The sequence below is a fragment of the Cavia porcellus genome, unplaced genomic scaffold (genome assembly GCF_034190915.1).
Source record: "Cavia porcellus strain 051 isolate PalLab524CR breed Dunkin Hartley unplaced genomic scaffold, mCavPor4.1 scaffold_23, whole genome shotgun sequence".
Classification (NCBI taxonomy): domain Eukaryota; kingdom Metazoa; phylum Chordata; class Mammalia; order Rodentia; family Caviidae; genus Cavia; species Cavia porcellus.
The window spans coordinates 51388903-51406496 of NW_026947506.1; the positions used below are offsets into that span (position 1 = coordinate 51388903).

At 51.3% G+C, this 17594-nt stretch overlaps 1 protein-coding gene across 1 annotated transcript in view; it reads left to right on the plus strand.

Annotated features, from left to right (window-relative positions):
• Positions 1 to 17594, plus strand: part of Egfr (epidermal growth factor receptor) — a 126101-nt gene that overhangs the window by 68329 nt on the left and 40178 nt on the right. Inside the window, exons 2-3 of the mRNA XM_003465815.5 lie at positions 15286 to 15437; positions 16186 to 16381. Coding sequence (XP_003465863.2) covers positions 15286 to 15437; positions 16186 to 16381 — 348 coding nt within the window. The remainder of the gene's footprint in view (positions 1 to 15285; positions 15438 to 16185; positions 16382 to 17594) is intronic.

Sequence of the window (17594 nt, forward strand, 5' to 3'; positions counted from 1 at the left end):
GATGGGAAGGGCAGTGATCTACGATGGTGCCCTGACAGGATGAGGAGGCCAGGCTGTCCTGCAGCCACGCCCAGGCCTTGCTTCCTGTCCTGCTGGGCGGGCTCTTTGCGGCCCTTGCAGGACAGCCTGAGCTTCTGGGCAGCTCCTCGAACTGCACCAGATCTTCCTGCCTCCCGCTGCCACACTCCGTGCCTGCCACACTCTGTCCACTTCATCCACTTGCACTGTTCCCAATGTGGGTGGACAGGATTCCGTGGCTCAGTGGTGCCTCTTTCCAGGGAAATTGCTCCTTTAAGTGCTGCCACCATCATTTATGCAATGAGTTTCACCCAGTGCTTTTGTTCAGGAAAATCTGATCCACGTCAGACTTGACTGACCAATAGTGCTCAGTGGCATGCCCTTCTGCATAGACATTCCTCCAGAATGATCTGCACACAGGGTCACTCCAAAGGAATGGCCAGGGTGTTCTGCAGCCAGCGAGGTCCAATGAGACTGGTCATGGGTTGACGTTTTTTAACTCCACAATCACTACAAAAGACAGGAAAGCGACCCACCTTCCATCCCATCAAGCTGTGTCTGGAGAGTTCTGTCTGGAAAGAGGTTCAAACCCTTCATGGTGTGTTCAAACCCGCTGGTTCGCTAAGTGTGATGACATCGCAGTCAAGGCCAAGGAATAAAAGAGTCATTCTTGGAGGCATAAATACCTGGCCAGTAATGAAGAAACTAGTTGCCAAAATGTCATCATTCCTCTTACAAATGAGTGTGAAGAAAACTAGAAATACTTTGTGTCCCTGCTCCACATTTGTGTCCTGGAGAAGACCTGTCTTTCATAACTTCTTGGGGTTTTTACTTCCTTTCTTCTGTAGGGTCTGCAGGGAAATTCTCCTGTCTGTACTCACAGCGTCTCCTGTAAAACGTCATAAGGGTCTGCTTGTGCATTGCAGTTAGCAGCCAAAGCCCAAGGTTTCTACCATGCTCCTTTTCCTGACACCTCGTACAGGAGTCTGCAGAGATGCCCATGTGTCTCCCACATGATGTGTGTATAAATCCCAGACGCAGTATCTGAGAGGGAGAAATCAAGAGTACTGAGACTGTGTGTGTTGGGGTGGGGGAATAAAAGACTAGAGTCACTGGTCTTTCTCAACTCACATCTAGAATTAAAGTTCTGTGTGTGTGTACAGGAGTGTGTGCATATGTTCCCGTGCGTCTGTGAGTGTGGATGCATGTGTGCATGTGCATGTGTGCACCCATGTGTACTTGCATATATGTGAGTGTACATGTGTGTGTGTAGCTCTATAGTCTAGCTAGGGAGAGGACATAAAAAGTAGGAGGCTGGTGTGTGATTCAGTGTTAAAGCAAGTGCTTACCATGTACAAGGCCGGGTTCAGTCCCTATCATTAAAAACAGTGAAAAGAATGCAAGAAAGGAAGAAAGAGGTGTAGCTTGCATGATGAGGGAAACCTTTGCTCTGGTTGAGCCATAGTTTTGCAGTGTTCGGACTTGTTGATCATTTTCCCTGATATTGGCACTAGAATTTCTGTGTCATTCCCTGCTTCTTCAACCAAACCTACAAGCTCTGTGTCAGCATGTTTTGTTGATATCATTTTTTTTTTCAAGTTTCTATCAGATCCCCATAGGGAAAATCAGCTGTAAAATTGACTAAAGAATCCCAGAGGAAGCTGAATGCTGCCAGGAGCTGGGCGGGGCCCTGTAGGCTCACATGATTCCACTGCTTCATTTCCAGTTCTTTGGCAGTGCCACAAGCCCTAAGGTCATGGGGTGTTTGTGACCTTGGGTGGGAAAGTGACAGGGCTCACAGCCGCAGTGACTCCGCATTATCACCGTCACAGGGGCACTGTATGCCCTCCTCCCTGGAGCTCTTCTTTCTCTGTCAGGCCAGCCAGGTCTGTCCCTCCTCACCGCCATCGTACCCTGGGTGCACTGCTGTCCACAGCTCTGTGGAACAAGGACCTCACCAGAGAGCCAGGCCCAGGGTTCCTCCTCGCTTCCCAGTGCACATTGCAGCCCGCTACACCTCCCCATCTGGGGAGCTTTGGGGTCTCTCCATGTGGAGTAAGGCCTTTTTCTGCTCTTATCTTTGTTTTTGCTCATTAAGGAGATCATTTAATTCTACGAAGATGCAATACAGCCTGGAAAAACAGTTCTTAAACATAAGCATGTGCCATTGAAATGACGTGCTAAGGCAAAACGCTTCCATCAAATGTAGAGTCAGCCTGCAGTTTACTAATGATTGCGGCGGGCCCACACAGTGGGGACAGGGGCATGTCTCCTGTCACCTGGCAGGGCTGCTAGCCATGCTTCTTACGAGGTGCAGTCTGCAGCTCTCCCACCACACACTGACCAGACCGGGCTCTGCCATGTGGCTCGTGCTTGTGGATAAGCCACAAAACTATGCTTCTCGTTTTGAGGAAATCATGAATTCACACGTAACTGGTAGCGGCAGCAGAGAAATCTCACCTGCCCTTCTCTGGCCCTCCCTGTGGGCGCACTGTTAGTACAGGGCCACCAATGGTATCCTCTGGCCACAGGGTCGGTCCCCCCCCCACTCTAATAGACATGCCCGCGGGCTTCAGGAGGTATCTGAAAGACTCATATTGCGCATTGCTCCTGTCTGAAACCTTTTGGTGGCTTCCCATAGCCTTTAGAGTGAAGGCAGAGCCTCACCCAGCCCTGAGCTGTAATCCTACCTCCACTCTGAGCTCTCGGCCTGCTCTTAGCCTCTCCTGAGCTCCCTGGTTCTGCTGGCCATGCTGCCCCTCCCCACCCCACCAGCCAGGCTTCCTCTTGTCCTACGGGACCTCTCTCTCTGGGTCGGATTCCACACCTCAGCTCCCACAGCAGGACTTGCTGCAGGCTCCCCGCGCAGTGCAGTGAGCTCATCTAGGATCCCTCACCCCATTGGCAGGCAGGATCTTGGGGCCTGGTGAGAAGTCGTCAGCCCACGGTGACACCCACTCCAGCGCAGAGCAGGGATCCTGGCACCAACGCTGGGGCTGGAGCCCACGCATGTCATGTGAGGGCGCCAATGAGGAAGAAAGCGTGTCCTGAGGTGGCCTGTGCTGCAGCTCGCGCGCAGTGCCAGTGTGCAGAACCACTACCACAGCTTCAGTCCCGGGACCTGTTCCTCAGCAGTATCCCTGTTCGCTCAAGTGTCTATCGGTAAGCTGTGAATTGGAGGATGTAGATGTTTGCAAGTGGAGACAAGGAAGCGTTTCATAAATGTCGTTTCGTTTGTAAGGGGATACAGAGCTCTGCAGATGTGGCGTGTAATTACTGTGTGAGCCACAGGCCTCCTCAAAACCCTGACAACACTCGTCTATCTCCAGCCGGCACAGAATTCAAAGGGAATGATGCAGCGTCTCTGAGCGTGCGGCAAGCCCGCTCCTGCTCAGCATGGGAACCGCCACTCGGGGGCGCTGCGTTTGCGTCTCCTCTGCGAAGGAGCTAGGCTCCATGGGCTTGCACTTTTTGGGCCTGTTCCCAACATCAAATTATGACTGCAGCTAATCCTGTCACAAGGATCTGGGTGTCATTAGGAGAGAGAAAGCAGGAGGGTACCCAGTCTTCCCTCCCTGAGCCGAGCAGCCACAGTGTTCGCTGCGCCTCACCAGCGATCTAGTTTGTGGAGCCCAACCCTGATGTGCTTTTTCCATGGAGGAAGCCTCGCCACATTTTCCGAGGGGGAGGCCCGAGGTCCTGGCTCCTTCATCCCTCGCCCACGCCTCCGCCCACGAGACAGCTGTGGTTCTTCGGCTAAGAGCACAGATTATTGTAAAAGGTAATTGAGCTCACAAAGAAACGCTTGTGTGGAAAATTGTCTTGGCTTCAAGGGGTAGAAATCGTGCTTCAAGTGGTCACTCAGCAGTGCGGCATTAGCTCAGGAAGGACCCGCGTGCCTCCAGGGAGTGACCCCTTTACCACCCGCCCCGCCCGCCTGCTGGGAAGGTTTGACTGTGCTCCAAAATAAACAACTTCAGGACAAATTGAGCTAAGACATAAAATACAGTTTTTCACTTCTCTGGTTACCGGTCACGATCGCCAGGCAGTCGGCTGGAGAACAAAGTAAGAGCTCACAGATTCCCTAGACTGACCACGTGGCCACCTCACTGTGCTGGACCCCACAAGCTGCATACTTCATAGAAGCCACCAAGCCCAGGGCACCAGCCGTGGCCTTGTCCCCTCTCCACAAATCCTGTCAGACGGGATGGGCAGCCAACTTGGATTGTACCCATGGACACAATCCAGGGGCGCAGCTTCTGCTGGAGTGGGGTTCTAGGCCTATCTTACTTTCAGACGCCCCAGCACCAGCAAGTGGATAAAGTCCTGTTCATCCTGGAGCTTCCTGGCCAGCATCCTGGGGGCTCACTGAACAGAGCCTGCTCTTTAAAAGATACTTCTGAGAACCTGTGTAGGCAGATATGGTGGCCCACACCCATGATCCCAGTGCTCTGGGAGGCTGAGGCAGGAGATCACAAATTCTAGCCTAGCTCAGGCAACCTGGCCATGTAGTGAGGACCTGTCTTAAAATAAAACATGAAAAAGAGCTAGAGATACAGCTCAGTAGATGGGCCCTGGGTTCATTCCCTATTTCCACTGGCCCCAAAATATTTTTTTAAAAAAGCAGCTCATGTATCTCCTTGTGATTAGTCTTTGACTGTCCCTGAGAGAAAAAGAAATTCAAATAGTTTCTTACTAAGAGATAAGGAAGTCTGCATAAGTAGTAGTCTAAAATTATTGGTCTACTAAAACAGCTTCTCCTTAGTCTTTGTACTTAAATGTAAAAGTTATTTATGACCATGTAATGAGGAAGAAAATTACAAGTGCTTTCCACAAGCAAAGTCAAAACATAGAAGTTGGAGGGAGTAATTTTTGAGAAGAAAACATGAAACATACCTTGTGGCTCATCTGTGTCATTTGTATGTTTCATTTAGATAATAATTAATGATGCAGCAATGCTATGTGTTTTGCCTACTAATTCAGACCCCATGTTTTTGGAAAACATCAATCTGTTTAAACTCCAGGTCTTCAGTAGCAGAATCTGCCATCACTAGCAAATCTAGTCTAATTTATTTAGGCTCCTAGGATGTGATAGGAATCTAAAGGTTAGGTGTGGGCCTAGCAAAGAAGCTACTTACTTCTCATCCAAGCCAGAAGGGAATACACCATCAGTCCTACTGAAAAGCAGCCTGAAGCTGGCTGACTCGGTGGGTAGAGTCCCGGCCACTGTGTGGTACCCAGGCCCACGTCCTATCATTGACGGGGGACCAGACTCTATCCTGCCATATGATATTCAGCTCCTTAAAACCGCAAGTGGGAGCTGAAAACTCACATGTGGCGTGAATTCAGACGTAGCCCTAATTCGGCAACCCACATTTATTTTACTGCTCAACCAAAGTGTCAAAATACAAACTCAAGGGCAAGAGAGGTGTGGCTCGGCACTGGTCTGAAGTGGCAGGTCACCTCTCGAGGGAGGCGACACTGCTGAGGAGCACAGCACTTTTGGCTGTTGGGTGAGTGGCTGTGCCTGGGAGGCTGCTGCAGTGAGAAGGCCTACGCACAGGGTAGGGCAAGGCTAGGGCAAGACCAGGGTGCCAGGAGGCCACACACAGCTGGACCTCAGGAGACAGGAGTGAGGCTCTGCTGGTAGGGATGGGGAAGAGAGTGGACAGAAACAGCGGGGTCCAGAACACCTGCGGGCTTGAGGGGCAAGGACCACGCTGCAGCCATATTAAGCCGAGGCTTTGGTTCACGTGAGACATGGCTCTGTTTCAGAGCCACCACTTCACAAACTCCCAGCAGGATGAGACTGCAGCTGCTTAACATAGTCCAGCAGGACGTGAGAGCTCCTCGACAGACAGCAGGAAGGAGGACCCTGGGTGTGGCGGGGCGTGGTTTGGATGTCCATGGCCAGAGTACACGAGGCCCAGCGCAGACCAGTCATGCTCTGTACATACCAGGGAAGCAGCCGTTCTGGCCCTGCTCATCTCTCAGGGTTTTCATGCTCTGCATCCTGTGCCAACTCCCTATTTCCTGTGGAGGAAATAGGAGTGGCTTAGTCCTCAGAGTCTGGACCTTGGAAAGTGGGTCACTCACCAGGTTGATCTCTGGAAAGCGCAGGACAGAGGGCTCTGGCCTGCACTTCCTGACCTCCTTCTGGCTGCTGCTCCAGCCCCAGGTGGAAGGAGTTCCACTGGGCACGGCCTAGCACATCCTCTGCCCCATCCCTACTGTGCACATGCCTGGCCAGCAGGACCAAGGTGCAGAGCAGTCAACAGTAGCCTACAAAGCTCAAATATTGAGTCCCTAGCACTTTATTTTTTCCAGAAAATGCTGTGTTACCCCTTCTCTGGGAGCTCATATGCAGCACTTCAGCTCCCTCTTTCCTGGACTGAGCCACAAAAAGCCAGCTATAGCTGGCACTGCCTGCACTGGCTTAGCTCGCAGAGAGGTGAGCCCTCTAACAGCAGGTGGGTTTGTGGAAGAACTGTCAGTTTTTCAGGTAGTTTTCGTGAACATTAGGGCTCCCCCAGGGTGCAGAAGCAACTGCAAAACCCTAGAGCAGGAATCTGCTGAATGTGAGTCAGGAGCAGGGCAGAACTTTGGGTGGGCTCTGATTTAGCTTGGAAATTGTTCCTGATTTTTTGAGTCAGTCCTTCCTGGCCTGCGATCCTGGGAAACGGCTGTGGGTCCCAGCTCATGCTGGCATGGAGCCTCAAGTCTCTGCCCTGGGACAAGGTCTGTGGCAGAGCTGTGGGTCTGTATTTAGGAATGGAACTTCTTTGTTTTTGTTGTTGTTGTTTGTTTGTTTGTTTTTATACCGGGATTGATCTCCAGAGACCTCGCACTTGCCAGTAGGGATGGAACTTCAAAGGCGTACTGAGTATAAATAGGAGTGATGAAAGAGGTTCCTTTTCAAGCAGGCATTACATGCTAACACGTGCACACACAGCCCCTGAATCCAGCTCCACTCAGCTCCACCCACAGATCAGCAAGGCCCTTTTCTGAATGGACAATAACACGGGAACAGTGCTCCAAGCAGCCATAGGTCCTAGGCAGAGAATCACCTGAGGCCCCAGGTCTGTGTGGCTTCCTCAGTGCCCAGTGCCCTGGGAAGACTAGGTGGGCAGTGGTCTGGGTTGGTATCAGCATTCCCAGCCCCCAGCCAGGTCACACACTCATGATGCAGCGCAGAATGCAGGCTCAGGCCCCCAGGCCCTAGAGACAGGAAGCCCTCATCACGGGCACAGAGCTGGGCTTGCACTGTTGATCAAGGGGTATCAGCTGCCTTGGCTGTGCTGGCCCTGCACAAGTTGTAGGCACACTAGGCACACTACTGTGCAGAGGACCAAATCAGTGCCGAGCAAGTCACCCTGTCCCAGTGGATCCAGGATTCCAATATGGACCCGCATGACTCCACGCCCCGTGGCTGCTTACTGACAGTGCAATAGAAATCCGATTGTTTGTTCTGTAGTCAGAACAGCTGGAGCTCTCGTTTTCTACTTTTGTGTTCTCTCCTTTTGTTTATTAAATTTGTAATGACATGAATGTGATGTACTGATTCAAATAGCTCCGTGAAGACCTGACAGGTATATGAACTTCAATGGAAACAAGCCCTAGGCCTTCCTCTTTGGTGAAATCACTCCAGCAGCTCGAAGGAAGGGTCATCTTTCTCCCTGTTGCTGCTTCCCGGTTTCTCCCAGTGGTAAAGGGTGAAGATGACACCCCAGGAGAGCGATCCTAGCCTGCAGTACATAGGGCAGGCTCGGATATGAGGTATGCATGGAGATCGTAGCTCTGCCAGCCTTGCACCCACAGTGTGCCCACCCGACCCCAGCCTCCCCTGTCCATTTCTTCCCCAAGGACTCATAGCTGGCTTCCTCCCACCCATCCTTTCTCCACCTATTTTCTGCTTGGTAGGTACAGGAGTCCCATGCTTAGTCCTTGGGGAGGGCTCCGGAATTGTCATTGATTGCATTTTGTCCCGTGGGCCCATGTTCCTGCCACTGTGGTCCGCCAGTTTCCAGTGCCATGGTGTGGGTCTTTCTCCAAATCTGCAGGGCCGCCTCGGAATGGGTAGGTACTGTCACGTAGCAACTCGGCCCCCAGATGCGGGCTTGCTGTGGCCAAGAGCTGCTGAGCCCCAGAGAGAGGAGTTACTGGGAGCATCTCTGCTTTCCGGAAGAAAACCACACTTGAGTGTCTGCCTTTTCCTGCACCTGAGAGACTGTTCTGCATTCAGATGTTCGGTTGTCGTCTGTTTGCCCCTTGGCAGGGCAGGGCAGGGCAAAGCAGGGACTACTTGTGTGTATTGGTTTTACCCCCAGAGCCCATCTCTAAACCAGCAGAATGTGCATATGTTTATAAGGATGGTCTTAAAATATGTGTGCATTAGAGGCTGATTTTTAAAGCATAGGTTGAAAGTAGAAGAGTGTTTTAAAAAGAACATTTGAACTATAGGAGAAAGTGGATACACACAGAACCCAGGGTGTCTGCAGAGAATTATTTGCACAAAAGGAACTCCCAAACCCATTTTTAGATCAGAAAGATTTTGTTCCCTTGGAAATTACATGTGTTTTCAGAATTTTTTCCATAAGAAAAGTTCTTATAGATAATAATTTAAAAAACAGAAGGAATAATTTGTACCCCAAAATTAGAATTTGAGTAATGGCCCACAGGAGGGGAATGCAGACGAAATAGAAGACACTTATTTTTTAGCATAGGAAGTTGTGGAATTATGTAAGGTTAAGCTACTAAGCCCAGCACTGGGCACTTGAGGGTCGTCTCTCTTTGAGTCTGAGTGTGAATGCCATGCTTTCCTGTGCTTGGTGATGGAACAATGGAGCCCCTTTACCTGGCGATGCCTCTTTTCCTTGTGGTGTTCATTCAGCACGACAACTCTGTGTCCAGGACACCCCTATAAAATCATCCCCCCAAAGGGCTAATGCATGCTTTAAGGCAGGGAGTACTTCTGATCCATCCTTGGGAACTGAATTTGTGCTGTTTTATTAAGTATATTTTCAGTGAATGAATGAACAGCCACACCAGACAGCCTCTCCTGTGCAGACTCAGAGAGCAAGGCCACCTGAGCCTGTGCTGCTTGGCCACGGCACTCTGGAGGCACTGACACCACCTGCCCTGCTGCCAGGACGTGCGTGACATTCACAGTCTAAGGGACAACTGGGTGGGGCAGCAAGCTTCCCATGTGGGGTGTAACTCAGCCTCTGTCACCTGGCGTGAGACATCTGCACCCAGGCAGGTTGTAAGAGAAGCACAGGAGTTGTGGGGACTGCACCCAGAGTGTGTGGTGCTGTGGTCGCACCTCCCTTTACCTGCAAGCCCCATTGCAGGGAAGGGCGAGAGTGGAGACGCAGCTCAGGAGGGAAGAGCTGCCCTGATGTGCCGCCCTTCTCTGTCCTTCCAGAAACTGCAGAGAACCGCATGGGTCATGGGGTTGCCTCCCACTGACAGCCTTGCTTGCACCCACACTGCTGTGCCCAGCATCCTCCAGCACACAGGAGAGGTTGGGTCACAGGTGCTGGGTGGCAGATGAAGGACCCTCTTGAGTCTCCAAGAGCTAGCATTCCGGAAGTCAGGCTGGTCAGGGTGCAAGGGCCGTGCGCATGCGTGGCCCTCCCCTGGGATCCCCTGCTAATCCTCCACACCATGCCACTGTAGTCCTTCTTCCAGGCCTGCTGCTCTCGCGGTGGCAGCCAGCTGACCCCTGTACAAACTTGAGTTTCTGGGGTGCCCTCTGGGCCCCGGTCAGGCCCCGGTCACAGCACTGTAGCCACTTCCCAAGGCCTTGCCTGGACTACAGCGAGAGCTGAAGAGCTGAGGCCTCCAGGGTCCATGTAGGTGCCGCTGCAAACTTCCTCCCCTCCCTGTCTTCCTTTCTTTTGTAGTTTGTGTCAGTGTAACATAGTGGCAGATTTGTCTGGGGAAGCTGATACAAGCATCAACACTCCATAATCAGCTTTAGCCCCAGAGCCTTCCTCTCCTGGGTCCTGCCCATCTGCATAGCCTGCCTCCTGCTTTCCTGTCACTGCTCCTGCCTTTGTTTATGTGATTTTCTAGGTGTTTTGGAGAAAACAAATCGTCTTTCTGAGCCTGGCCATTTTCACTTAGCTGCTGTACACACAGGTCAGCGCTACTTACTGTGCCGTGCTGGCTTCTTAGTTCTTTTGGGAATGTGCTCTGGAGAGGAGCAGCCAGCCAGTGGTCTTTGTGTGTCTGCTAGTGGAAGAACCTCCATGCCAATTTCCACAGCGATTGCACAAGCTCCCTCCAGCAGTTGCAGTCCCACACACATCCCGGCCCGCAGTGTTGGTGTGGTCTCCATGCAGTGTCCAGCCTATCCATCAAGGCACTCATCTTGGAGAACCCACAGCCACAGGAGAAACGGTCAGATTCCCAAGGCCAAGAAGGTCAGGGAGGGGAAGAGGCAGTGCGCCCCACCAGCGCATGCCTTTGTGTGCAGGGAGTCTGTCATGAGCGGGCAGGCCCAGGCTGAGGGCGAGGGAAGCTGACCTGCCAGAGTGGAGGCCCCAGCTCTGGCCGCGGAGGAAACAGCGCAGGCTCCCCATGTGCCCCCCGAGAAAGGGCTCTCTCATTACTGCCCCAGTCCCCTCGCTAGTGGATGCTTGGTGATGCCCTTGGACTCTCATTTCGCAGAACATCCTCTGGCGGCTCAGAATGGTCATGAGCTCTCAGGCAGTGGCCACAGTCAGCTACGCTCTGGCCCCCGCGGTATGAGGTGGCCCCAGCCTTCATGTCTGTGAGAATGGGCAGGGACGTGAGAAGGGTACACAGGTGAGCCCTTCTTCCGTGGTAGTGCTTCATGTGCAGTGGAGAAAATAACAAATTAAAACAATCACGAGTTCTCCTGGGCTGTTCCCCAAGTGTCTGGGTGGGTTTGGGCAGCCTGGGAAAACCTGTTTAAGGCTGCACTTAGTAAAGCAGATTTGCCCGGGCTTGTGGGCAAGGAGGGATGTGTGCCCCATCCTGGCACAGCAAGGCCACAGAACCTACCCCATAAAACCAGCGGCACTCTCCACCGAAAGAAAGCAGATTGCTCCTTGTGTTCACTGAAGGTGAAACATTGGGCTTTTCTTTTTCACTTTTTTTTTTCCAGTATCAGTGTTTGAAAACAAGACCTTTGCACTGAGCTATGTCGCCAGAGCCATTTTACTTTTTTTTGAGACAGTCTTGCTAAGTAGCTAAGTTGCCAAGACTGTGCTCAGATTTGCAGTTCTTCTGCCTCAGCCTCCCAGAATGCCGAGACTGCAGGCATGGACCACCAGCCCCAGCTCCTGAAGAGAAAAATAAACAAACACTAGGTCAGCCCTAGATGTCTCAGGACAAATACAGAAAACTTCGCTTACTGCACTCAGCTGGGTCTGTCACAAAAACTAAGTGCAGCCAAACAAGATTAATCTCAAACAACGCCATGCTGTGAAACAGGCCTTCCACAATGGCGTGCTCCCAGTTGTATGAAGTTCTAAATCTGGCAGAACAGCCCTAGTGAGGGCTCACACTGGGCTGCCTTGCATGCACACCAGGGATGAGCAGGCAGGCTGACAGCGAGGTCCTCTCCAGGATTCAGGCATGCAGTTGCAAGCTGTGTATTTGTAGAAACAGTAGAGGCCATGCCTCAGCCCTCCCACCCTGTGCAGGGTCTTTGAAACGGTAGCCACCGAGCACTTTCACTGACCTGCAATCGGGCACGAGCTGAGTGCAGCTGTGGACGCTCTCGCCTTGCTTTGAAGCACACCTGGACCAGACAGGTGCAGGAACAGGAGATGAAGTAAGTGCTGTGAATGTTGGCATCAGCATGTCCACGGACCAGCTCCTCTCACTTCCTAAACATTAGGAAGCTAGTAAAACTTGAGGACACAGGACAAGGGCTCTGAGACCTAAGTCACGGGACCTGCTCTTCCTGCTTCAGTGAAGTTTGTCCCCAGTGCTGCAGGAGTTCTGTGGGCAAACCACAAGCATCGACACAAACACTAGCTGTCTGCTTCTCAAGCAAACAGACCTAAAATAATAGCGAGGTTGTCACCAAATACCTTATGTAATGCGTATTTATATGAAATTCTTGAAGTACGGGAGATTTCCTTTACCTCTCTGCTTATATTTGTTGCCACTCTGCCTGCGTTTGATGGCTAATGTTTAAGTTAGCTCCATGTGGATTCAAGCACATACCTGAGACAGTTGCAGGGCAGTGTGCCTTAACCGAGGGCCTTGAACATCTTCACTGCCCGTTACGTCACTGCCCCCTTCTCAACAGTTAAGTGAAGGAAAGTTGAACGATCTGGTCCAGTCCAACCATCACAGTGGTCCTGCAGGTTTGTCACCGTCTCAGTGTCCTCTTTGAGGAATACAATTGCACCATGAGGAAATGATGAAGCTGATTTCTCCTGGTCTAATTAAAATCTTTTGCTTTGGGCAGCTTTTTCTTAAATCTGCTCTACTAGTTGGCCATCATTTTTTCAATAATTTTATTTGTATCAGTGGTCTTACATTTAAGTTTCCTCATTCTGTAGAGTATAACAGGACACACTGTGTTATAAAGGTTACACTGCATTGATGAGGGCAGCTAAGCCAGCCTTTTCTTAGGATGCTGGGGACACAGCCCTCTGCCTTAAGCTTCCTGGGCATGTCCTCTTCTCTGAGCTGCACTCTCCACCCACCCTGGCCAGCCCTAATCTCTCCTGAGACCTCACTCTCCTCTGCAGAGATGGGCAAAGCACCTCAGCAGGAGCCCTCAGAGGCTCCCTGCCACTCTGGACTCTGGCGTGAGAGCTCAGCTCCAGGACGCAGCTCACGCAGGAAGGTCTGCCTTTGTCACCTCAGCGTCTCCTGATGGGTGGTTGCACATCTAGGTTTCTTTGCAACTTTCCGTTCACCACTGTTGAAAAGGTAAACCATGAACAACATTCTACATGCAGCTTTCTCTCTATTGATGTCTGTTTCCTCAGAACAACTTTCCTGAAATGGAATCATCATGGTATGGAATTTGAGCACATTTGTCCCTCTACACCCGCTGTCTAGTTGCTTGCCAAGTTGTTTTCTGACTTAACATTCCCATCCGTAGTATGCAGTGTTTCTGTTCTCTTCCAAATACAGGACCACCTTTTCTGTATGTGAAAGTGATTCACCCTAATTGCAGACAATGCAGGGCTCTACATATTCATAAAGAATAAGTTAGGTGCTCAGTGAGCATTTTTAATAAGTGAATGAAAGTACAAATACAATCTTTAAAATTAATTTTTGTGACTCACTAATCTTAAATGCCACATTGTACTGACATTCACTTACTCATTGGTTTGAAAATAAAAATTCTTAGTGCAGTGAAGAGAACCCTGCAAGGCGATGCTGTGTGTATTCACAGTGAAAGCGTGCCAGTGCCATCGTCTGCATCAAAGCCCTCTGAAAGCTGCTCTGAGCTTGGTTCCGGCAGACCCTGCTCTCCTGCTGACACCAATTGCATGACCAGTATTCGAGGTGACCTGGGCCACAGCTGCTCAGTTAGAACAAGAGGGGAGCCCTCTGTCCCTCAGCTAGGAAAGCCGCTTTTGTTCCACAGTACACCTGCTGAGAAGTCACATGCTGTTTTCAAACCTGGTACCTGCCTCTTGCTAACATCTTTGAGCATCCTGTCACCAGGAGGTCCTTCACTTCCAGTCCTGTCTGTGCTTGGAGCAGTTTCAGGACTGGTCCACCTTGAGGCTTCTGACTACAGACACTGGGTCAGTAATGGAAGGAATTATGGAAACTTCCTACCTCTGCAGATATGGACTCTATATTGTCAGTATCCATAGCTTCTGTGTCTTCTGCTGAATTTGAATGACAGCCCAAAAAGGAAGAGAGATAAATCCCCACAGAGTCAACGAGGGTGTGGAGACTGCCTTATGGGCATGTCATGTAGACTTGACAGTGTCTGAACTTGTGCCCACTGCCCTGGCTCTGCCGAGCAAGAGTAGACAGATGACACTGGCGGAACAGTTCCCCTGGGGTGGGAAAAGGAAGCCTATAAAGTCCCAGGGTAGCTTCTGAAGTGGTAGCAAGAGAAGTGCTGAGCCGTGCTGACTTCGACCTCGTTTTGTGCGCCATGACCTGCCTCCTGTCTGTCAGGCAGCAGACCAGAGGCCACAGCCGGGTCTTGATCTAACATCCACAGCCAGGGGCCATTGTCTCTTCACTCTGCTGATAATTAGGCTTCCTGCTCTGAAAGCCCCAAGCATCTCTACCGAAGCATATCTCTGAGAGCCAGGTCCATGCCCAGCCTTGGATCGCGGTCCTCTCCACTGCTCAGCATCCACTGTCCACCAAGTGTGTGTCCATCACTGAGCCTTAGTCCCTTGGAATGTCTTCTTGGATTAAATATGATGTCTTGAAACTTCAGGGAGTGCCAAGTGCCAGGGTTATGTAGCAACAGGTGACAAGGAGGACGCATTGGGCAGACAGAAGGGCTTGCTGGCTGCTGGCGAGCCGAGGGTTTAAATGTGACGCTTTTCAATCCCCTAACTGCTCCATGATCAGACCTTTGCTTTGTTCTTTGATGCAGGTGTTTAGAGGAATATTTTAAATCCCCCTAAAGCTGGGTTTTTCAATTGTGGGGTTGTTATTGATTTTAGATGGACAATTTTGTGGTCAGAAAATATTAAATACTTCCTAGTACTTGCTGTGTTCGTGTATACTTCTTGCATAATAATGTGACATGCTAAGTGTTGCCAAGTAAAATGTATATTGCAGAGTTATTAACCCAACCCTGTAATTATACAATCTAAACGCTTCCTGGTTTTTTTTGTTGTTGATCAGGGATCTTGTAGACTTGTACTTTCTTAAATACTTTCCTAGGTCTTTTATCTATTCTCCCTTATATTCTTACCATTTGCCCGTTGTGTACTTCAATGGAATCAATCCCAGGTACACAAAATTATGCCTAATATAATCTTGGACCTTTATCACATTGGCCTTGAGGTGTACGATGATCAAAATTAACACTGTGCTGGGCACACACCTGTGATACCAATACTTGGGAGGCTGAGGCAGGAGGACCACTGTGAGTCTGAGGCCATCCTGGGCTACAAAGTGAATTCAATGCCAGCCTAAACTGTAGAGTGAAACACTGTCTCAAAAAGACAACAACAACCAAAACATTAATGCTTTGAGTCTCTATAGCTCACAAAGTTAGTGAATCCTGTTTTCTTTTAGTTTTGCTGCTTAACACTTCACGAGGTCTGTGTTTCCCCTTTGTTCCAGTTTGCCAAGGAACAAGCAACAAGCTCACCCAGTTGGGCACTTTTGAAGACCACTTCCTGAGCCTCCAGCGGATGTTCAACAACTGCGAGGTGGTGCTGGGGAATCTAGAGATCACCTATGTGCAGAGGAACTATGACCTTTCCTTCCTGAAGGTCAGTGCAATGAGTCTGGCCACCCAAACACAGCAGAGGTAGCCATAAGCCAGGGAGGCTGGGACCCGCTGTGGCATGAGTCGTGGTCATGTCTGCTGTGGCAGTTACATTGGAAGGAAAGTACAGATGAGCACTTTCTGAGGACACTGCACCAGCGGGGGCCAAGTCAGAGCAGGAGGGGCTGGAGACAACCTCAGGCTGGCATGGCACCCCAGATCTCTGCATGCTGGTCCTTAAAATGACAATAACAAAACCTGTGAGAGCTGTGCTCGTAGCTTTTTCCCATGATATACAAACTCCTGTCTCTCGTTGAGGAGCAAGGCCAAGCTGCTGAGAGTCTATAACCAGCTCTCAGGGCTCTGCATGTCTGAAAGCAAGCTCCCAAATTTGGGCTGGTGGTACCTGGGTCAGAGCTGCTTGCCTTTCTTTTGGCTGGCTTCCTTTCTCCTGTCCTGCTTCTCTCTCCTCTGTGGTTCTCTCTCTCCTCTCAGCTCTCTCTCTCTTGCCCCCTCCCCCTTTTATTGTTCATTCTCCTCCTAAACAGGACACACTGCCATTGCCAACTTGCTTTAAAAGCAAAAGTGTCACAATACTGTCACGTCCCTTTCCCCCAGCAGCTCCCCCATGACTACATTTGCTGACCCTGTGTGATGGTGCAGGGAGGTGACCTGGGGCCTCTGGGCCCCCAGGAAACCTAGAATCCTCGAGTCTTTTGTGGAGAAATGACATTGTCATGCCCCGTCCTCAGACCATCCAGGAGGTGGCCGGCTACGTGCTTGTTGCCCTCAACACGGTGGAGAGGATCCCACTGGAGAACCTGCAGATCGTGCGTGGAAACGTGCTCTATGAGAACACCTATGCTCTGGCCGTGCTGTCCAACTACGGCAGTGCCAACAGTGCCAACAGGACCGGGCTGCGGGAGCTGCCCCTGAGGAGCCTGCAGGGTGAGCCACGCGTGAGGCGAGAGGCGGGGTCCCTCAGAGGTGAAGCCCTGCACCCCTGCAAAGACGGGTCTGTGAGGGCCACCTGCATGCCCGCTCAGGGCAGGAAGTTGCTGAGGGCTGAGGAAAGGGCAGATGAGAGCCTGCGATGGGGCTCCAGGGGCTCTGGGACATGGAAGTGGGTGATGGCCAGACCATGGCCAGCTGCCCTGTAGGATAGCTGTGCACACGGATGAATGATGGCTGCATCCATGCTATACCCAGAGACATAGCTGGGACCTCCAGGTGCACACACTGTCTTCTCCCCTGTTCATGCTTCCTACGATAGCACCCCTGATAAGCTAGGCACTGTAGGAGATGGATGGTGGTGACAGACACCCACAGAGCAGTCCTCAGGGTCCACAGCAGTGGCACTGCCACCCGAGGCAGTTTACCATGCAGCAGTGGCTGTGTCCTGGGTTGTCTGCAGTGCTGGAACTGCAGGAGAAGGCACGAGTTGCCAGGGCTGCCCGGCTTAGACACCCTGCCATAGGGAGACACATCCTGAGCAGGCCTGTGCCTGGCAATCAGGACCAGGATGAAGGTTTCCTGGGAGAAGCCCAGGCTCCCCTGAGAGGGACAGAGGGGCACCTCCAGTGGAAGGAAACCAGGGCCTGGCAAAGTGAGGGAGGCTTCTGATTTTATTTATTTTTAATTTATCTGCATGTGTACTTGTGTGGCACTGTATACCAAACCCAGGACCTTCGTGCTGAGATGTGTCTCCAGTTATTATTTTGTTACTGTGTTTATTTTTTAAATTTTGAGACAGAGTCTCACCAAGTTGCCCATCGGCTGGAACTTTCCACCCTGTCAGGTCTCTCTGAGTGCTGGGATTACAGATGTGCTCTGCCTCCCAATTCAGAGTGTTTGTGCACGGAAGTCACCAATGCTCCCCTGCCTTGGCAGGCACAGTGCTTCCTCTGTGGACCCAGCCTTCCCAGCCTGAGCTCCCCCTGCCATGTGGGGCAGTGCTCCCTCTGCGGGCCTGACTTTTCAGGCCTTTGCCTGATCTCCTGTGCTCCCTCAAAGCTGCATGCAGCGCAGTGTCCTTGTTGTCCCTGGTGTCCCTGTGACTGCTCCAAGGAAGGACTCACCCAGTCCCTCCACTGTCCTTGGGTGCTTGAGGTGTAGGTGCCCTCATGGCACAGGTCCCCAGAGCTGTGACAGCCTCCTCCTG